General features: G+C 32.2%; 1 protein-coding gene across 1 annotated transcript in view; it reads left to right on the forward strand.

The window, feature by feature from the left end:
• The window catches only part of LOC136036536 (2-oxoglutarate dehydrogenase-like, mitochondrial), a 24,958-nt gene extending 18,449 nt beyond the window's left edge, over positions 1–6,509 (forward strand). Inside the window, exon 6 of the mRNA XM_065718841.1 lies at positions 6,197–6,509. Within this exon, the coding sequence (XP_065574913.1) occupies positions 6,197–6,509 (313 nt within the window). The remainder of the gene's footprint in view (positions 1–6,196) is intronic.
• Positions 6,510–7,764: the final 1,255 nt, after the last annotated feature.

A 7,764-nucleotide genomic window follows, 5' to 3' on the forward strand; every position in this document is an offset into this window, starting at 1 on the left:
AAGGCTATTTTCCTATTTCAAAAGTTTTAGTTTTCGAGGGTAATAGCTTTGTCTGTGGAAAAAATGAAGATATTAGACAATTTTATGATTGCACATGGTAAAGAATGTGATTTAAGGCTCTTTTCCTATTTCATAAGTTTTAGTTTCGAGGGTAATAGCTACGTATGTTGAAAAAATGAAGATATTAGACTATTTTATGATTGCAAATGGTAAAGAATGTGATTAAAGGCTCTTTTCCTATTTCAAAAGTCTTAGTTTTCGAGGAAAATAGCTACGTATGTTCAAAAAATGAAGATATTAGACTATTTTATGATTGCACATGGTAAAGAATGTGATTTAAGGCTCTTTTCCTATTTCAAAAGTTTTAGTTTTCGAGGGTAATAGCTACGTATGTTGAAAAAAGTTTCAAACTTATTTTTGAAACTTTTGAAATATTGCACTCTTTTCCTATTTCAAAACTTTTAGTTTTCGAGGGTAATAGCTTTGTCAGTGGAAAAAATGAAGATATTAGACTATTATATGATTGCAAATGGTAAAGAATGTGATTAAAGGCTCTTTTCCTATTTCAAAAGTTTAATTTTCTGCGGTAAGAGCTAAGTATGTTGAAAAAATGAAGATATTAGACTATTTTATGATTGCAAATGGTAAAGAATGTGATTAAAAGCTCTTTTCCTATTTTAAAAGTTTTAGTTTACGAGGGTAAGAGCTTTGTCTATGGAAAAAATGAAGATATTAGACAATTTTATGTTTGCACATGGTAAAGAATGTGATTAGAGGCTCTTTTCCTATTTCAAAAGTTTTAGTTTTCGAGGGTATTAGCTTTGTCTGTGGAAAAAATGAAGATATTAGACAATTTTATGATTGCACATGGTAAAGAATGTGATTAAAGGCTCTTTTCCTATTTCAAAAGTTTTAGTTTTCGAGGGTAATAGCTACGTATGTTGAAAAAATGAAGATATTATACTATTTTATGATTGCACATGGTAAAGAATGTGATTAAAGGCTCTTTTCCTATTTCAAAAGTTTTAGTTTTCGAGGGTATTAGCTTTGTCTGTGGAAAAAATGAAGATATTAGACAATTTTATGATTGCACATGGTAAAGAATGTGATTAAAGGCTCTTTTCCTATTTCAAAAGTTTTAGTTTTCGAGGGTAATAGCTACGTATGTTGAAAAAATGAAGATATTATACTATTTTATGATTACAAATGGTAAAGTATGTGATTAAAGGCTCTTTTCCTATGTCAAAAGTTTTAGTTTTCGAGGGTAATAGCTACGTATGTTGAAAAAATGAAGATATTAGACTATTTTATGATTGCAAATGGTAAAGAATGTGATTAAAGGCTGTTTTCCTATTTCAAAAGTTTTAGTTTTCGAGGGAAATAGCTACGCATGTTGAAAAAATGAAGATATTAGACTATTTTATGATTGCAAATGGTAAAGAATGTGATTAAAGGCTCTTTTCCTATTTCAAAAGTTTTAGTTTTCGAGGGTAATCTACGTATGTTGAAAAAATGAAGATATTAGATTATTTTATGATTGCAAATGGTAAAGAATGTGATTAAAGGCTCTTTTCCTATGTCAAAAGTTTTATTTTTCGAGGGTAATAGCTACGTATGTTGAAAAAATTAAGATATTGGACAATTTTATGATTGCAAATGGTAAAGAATGTGATTAAAGGCTCTTTTCCTATTTCAAAAGTTTTAGTTTTCGAGGGTAATAGCTATGTCTGTGGAAAAAATGAAGATTTTAGACTATTTTATGATTGCACATGGTAAAGAATGTGATTAAAGGCTCTTTTCCTATGTCAAAAGTTTTAGTTTTCGAGGGTAATAGCTAAGTATGTTGAAAAAATTAAGATATTAGACTATTTTATGATTGCACATAGTAAAGAATGTGATTAAAGGCTCTTTTCCTATTTCAAAAGTTTTAGTTTTCGAGGGTAATAGCTACGTATGTTGAAAAAATGAAGACATTAGACTATTTTATGATTGCAAATGGTAATTGCCATTCTTTACCATGTAATTGACATTCTTTACCATTTGCAATCATAAAATAGTCTAATATCTTCATTTTCTCAACATGCGTAGCTATTACCCTCGAAAACTAAAACTTTTGAAATAGGAAAAGAGCCTTTAATCACATTCTTTACCATTTGGAATCATAAAATAGTCTAATATCTTCATTTTTTCAACATACGTAGCTATTACCCTCGAAAACTAAAACTTTTGAAATAGGAAAAGAGCCTTTAATCACATTCTTTACCATTTGCAATCATAAAATAGTCTAATATCTTCATTTTTTCAACATACGTAGCTATTACCCTCGAAAACTAGAACTTTTGACATAGGAAAAGAGCCTTTAATCACATAGTTTACCATTTGTAATCATAAAATAGTCTAATATCTTCATTTTTTCAACATACATAGCTATTACCCTCGAAAACTAAAACTTTTGACATAGGAAAAGAGCCTTTAATCACATTCTTTAGCATTTGCAATCATAAAATAGTCTAATATCTTCATTTTTTCAACATACGTAGCTATTACCCTCGAAAACTAAAACTTTTGACATAGGAAAAGAGCCTTTTATCACAATCTTTACCATTTGCAATCATAAAATAGTCTAATATCTTCATTTTTTCAACATACGTAGCTATTACCCTCGAAAAATAAAACTTTTGAAATAGGAAAAGAGCCTTTAATCACATTCTTTACCATGTGCAATCATAAAATTGTCTAATATCTTCATTTTTTCACAGACAAGGCTCTTACCCCCGAAAACTAAAACTTTTGAAATAGGAAAAGAGCTTTTAATCACATTCTTTACCATTTGCAATCATAAAATAGTCTAATATCTTCATTTTTTCCAGAGACATAGCTATTACACTCGAAAACTAAAACTTTTGACATAGGAAAAGAGCCTTTAAGCACATTCTTTACCATATGCAATCATAAAATAGTCTAATATCTTCATTTTTTCAACATACGTAGCTATTTTCCTCGAAAACTAAAACTTTTGACATAGGAAAAGAGCCTTTAAGCACATTCTTTAATCATAAAATAGTCTAATATCTTCATTTTTTCAACATACGTAGCTATTACCCTCGAAAACTAAAACTTTTGACATAGGAAAAGAGCCTTTAATCACATTCTTTACCATTTGCAACCATAAAATAGTCTAATATCTTCATTTTTTCCACAGACATAGCTATTACCCTCGAAAACTAAAACTTTTGACATAGGAAAAGAGCCTTTAATCAAATTTTTTACCATTTGCAATCATAAAATAGTCTAATATCTTCATTTTTTCAACATACGTAGCTATTACCCTCGAAAACTAAAACTTTTGAAATAGGAAAAGAGCCTTTAATCACATTCTTTACCATGTGCAATCATAAAATTGTCTAATATCTTCATTTTTTCCACAGACAAAGCTCTTACTCCCGAAAACTAAAACTTTTGAAATAGGAAAAGAGCCTTTAATCACATTCTTTACCATTTGCAATCATAAAATAGTCTAATATCTTCATTTTTTCCTTAGACATAGCTATTACCCTCGAAAACTAAAACTTTTGACATAGGAAAAGAGCCTTTAAGCACATTCTTTACCATGTGCAATCATAAAATAGTCTAATATCTTCATTTTTTCCACAGACTTAGCTATTACCCTCGAAAACTAAAACTTTTGACATAGGAAAAGAGCCTTTAATCACATTCTTTACCATTTGCAATCATAAAATAGTCTAATATCTTCATTTTTTCAACATACGTAGCTATTACCCTCGAAAACTAAAACTTAGGAAATCATAAAATAGTCTAATATCTTCATTTTTTCAACATACGTAGCTATTACCCTCGAAAAATAAAACTTTTGAAATAGGAAAAGAGCCTTTAATCACATTCTTTACCATGTTCAATCATAAAATTGTCTAATATCTTCATTTTTTCACAGACAAGGCTCTTACCCCCGAAAACTAAAACTTTTGAAATAGGAAAAGAGCTTTTAATCACATTCTTTACCATTTGCAATCATAAAATAGTCTAATATCTTCATTTTTTCCAGAGACATAGCTATTACACTCGAAAACTAAAACTTTTGACATAGGAAAAGAGCCTTTAAGCACATTCTTTACCATGTGCAATCATAAAATAGTCTAATATCTTCATTTTTTCAACATACGTAGCTAGCTATTACCCTCGAAAACTAAAACTTTTGAAATAGGAAAAGAGCCTTTAATCACATTCTTTACCATTTGGAATCATAAAATAGTCTAATATCTTCATTTTTCAACAAACGTAGCTATTACCCTCGAAAAGTAATACTTTTGAAATAGGAAAAGAGCCTTTAATCACATTCTTTACAATGTGCAATCATAAAATAGTCTAATATCTTCATTTTTTCAACATACGTAGCTATTATCCTCGAAAACTAAAACTTTTGACATAGGAAAAGAGCCTTTAATCACATTCTTTACCATTTGCAATCATAAAATAGTCTAATATCTTCATTTTTTCAACATACGTATCTATTACCCTCGAAAACTAGAAGTTTTGAAATAGGAAAAGAGCCTTTAATCACATTCTTTACCATTTGCAATCATAAAATAGTCTAATATCAGGAACCACATCAAATAAAAAAAAACTTAATCAGTTGATCCAATCTAATGTATTTTGGGAATTATTGGGAACCCCAACTTGACAAGGAATTTCTTATCAGGAGTTGTCTACTTTCAAAATTGTGTTCACAAACTAGTGCACACTATACACAGTTGACGGGATTTGCGAAGTGTACCTTATGTGTTACAAAGAAATATGGTGTCGTAAAAAAAAGGTCTTTATCCTTTTCGCCACTTTAACATGAGTTGATTCCAAAATTTAGAAATTTCGTAGATTATTAATAATGATGTTTCTTGACAGTAATTATAGTAATAAACTTGACTTGTAATAGAGATTTCATGAATTAATAAAATTTCATATAAAGTATATCTAATAACACATATGAGGAAATAGCCTACCTAAATAGTAGGTACTGCATCAAATAAAAAAAAGCTAAAAAAAAACTTAATCAGTTGATCCAACCTATATATAACTGATATCAAGCGTTGCTTTAAACATTAACACTTCAAAGTTTAAAGAAGACACTGGCATATCTAGGGTGGAGGACTTCACACCCGACCAAAAATTTTCCGTTTTTCACTCTTTTATAAGTAAATTTGTCGATCTGGTCAATTATTGGCGTCCTCTTCAAATTATCTCCCCCCTCAATTTTGCTTACTGGTGCCCTTGTCATACTCCCCCCTCCCCAAGATTTTGCTCCAGATCCGCCCTGAAAGAAGATATGCTAAATGTTTACCATACAAGAGCAGTTTTTGTTTATTTTTCAATAGCTTTATATTAAGCCCTAAAAAGCTCTTTCAAACACACAAATTTTTGGCGCAGACAAATTAGTCAGATCAATTTTTTCTTTTGGCGTGAATGGTACACAAGTTGTTATCCTCAAAAAGCCCAACTAAATACACCTCGCTGGCTTCTTGTAGGGCCTTCACAGCCAAACTCTGGAACCTCAAGTCAGTTTTGAAATCCTGGGCAATCTCTCGCACAAGTCTCTGAAAGGGCAATTTCCTTATTAAGAGTTCGGTACTCTTTTGATAGCGACGAATTTCTCTCAGGGCTAAGGTTCCGAGCCTGTATCTGTGTGGTTTTTTCACCCCTCCGGTAGCAGGAGCCGACTTAAGTGCTGCCTTGGTCGCAAAGACCAAGACCTCAAGAATTTTTATTTAATCTCGGACAAAAAACAAGTAATAATTTTACTGTTATTGTAGCTACTTCAGAATTGAAAGTTTCAGTCGGATTATCAAAATCTTTATATAAAATACTTTGAAATTAGAGCTTTTCGCACGGAGCTAATCATAAGAACCACAACGGAGACCAAAGTTTTTCGGTAGCAGGAGCCGACTTACGTGCTGCCTTGGTCGCAAGCTGCTTTCTAGGTGCCTTTCCGCCCGTTGATTTTGTTGTAGTTTGTTTGGCCTAGCCATGTTGATAGTTTGCCTCTATTTAAAAGAACGAATAAATGAAATGAATCAATACCTAGTGGCTATATTTATACGGAGCACCAGCCGCGCGACAAAGTCACATTTTGACGGAAAAGACTTTAATAGTATAAATTGAGAGGGCTTTGAAGGAAATTTCTTAGTTTGACAAAAAACTTTACAGCTGTTGACGACTCCACCGAATTTAATATGACAGGAAGAGATAAGGGGCTTGGAAAACATGGCGCAAAACGTCATCGCAAAGTTCTTCGTGACACTATCCATGGTATCACACAGCCAGCTATCAGAAGACTGGCTTGCCGCAGTGGTATAAAACGTATATCTGGCCTAATTTACGAGGAAACCAGAGGTGTTCTTAAACTTTTTTTCGAATATGTTATTCGTGACGCTGTCACCTACACAGAACATGGAAAGAGAAAGACAGTAACTGCAATGGATGTAGTCTACGCTCTGTAGCGTCAAGGTCGTACATTGTATGGCCTGGGTGGTTAATGGTCCCCCTGAACTGTCCCCCTACCAAACAGCCTTTTTAAAGGCCACCAAATCTTTTAGACACTTTCTAGCTGTAAAGTCTGCCAAGCCCACAGCGCCGGAGCAACATTAAAACTTAAAACAAACAAAAATTACTCCTTATATGAAAAGGGTTTTTCCTCCTCAACGCCAGGCTCTTTACGCTAATGTTTCTTACTGTTTTAAAAATAGAGTTAAGAGAAAGAGTCAAATTTTAGCGAAAAGAGCGAGGCGCTGAGGAGGAAAAGCCCCATTCATATACGGAGTAATTTCTGTTTGTTTTAAGTTTTAATGTTGCTTAATAATAAGTTTAAATTTTTATTTAATCTCGTACAAAAAAAATTGGATGCCATGGATATTCTGTGGTAGCCACAATACTTGGCTGGGTAGAGAATTTAATGTGGCGAAACCCTATAGGAAAGTGTATTCTCCTGATAAACCCTTGTTTTGGGTTGTTGCCTCTGAATTATTTGTCTTTATTGTTTCTATTGTTAGGTAAATGACGACTTATACTTATTGACGACATGACTGCCTGTCCATGGATTATTCTCTATGGTTGATTGTGTATGGCTATGCTGTTTGACCTATGTGATTGTATGGATGAGTAGGGTTAAGGCCGCCTTCAAGTGCTGGTCTATATTAGTCACTAATTTAGGAAAACAGCTTTGTTTTCTCCTTCTGTCTCTTTCATGTTTTTTTTTTTGTGCTGTTGCATTGGTGATTTCTCTTTTCATGATATATATATATATATATATATATATATATATATATATATATATATATATATATATATATATATATATATATATATATATATATATATATATACTTGTTTTTAACTACCTAATATTTGCGAATATACAACATTCTTTGCTGTCCCATTGTCTGTGCATATAAAAAGATTGTCAGGTTTACCGACTCTTGAACATGCAACATATAATTGTCCGAGGGAAAACAATCCGTATTCAGATCTATACCGCATTTTTCTAATGATTGCCCTTGAGCTTTTTTGATGGTGATTGCTAATCAAAAATTCCCTGTGTCCCAGTCGTAATTTATATATCCCTCCTGTGCCCTTCCGGCGTCCCTATTATAATTGTGTCCCTGTGCCCCAGTCGTCCTTTATATTCCCTGTGTCCCGGTCTTTATTTGTTTCACAGTGTCTCGGTCTGTAATTTTCTTTGAGTGTCCTGGTCGTCAT

This window comes from Artemia franciscana, chromosome 15 (assembly GCF_032884065.1).
Source record: "Artemia franciscana chromosome 15, ASM3288406v1, whole genome shotgun sequence".
NCBI classification, from domain to species: Eukaryota; Metazoa; Arthropoda; class Branchiopoda; order Anostraca; family Artemiidae; genus Artemia; species Artemia franciscana.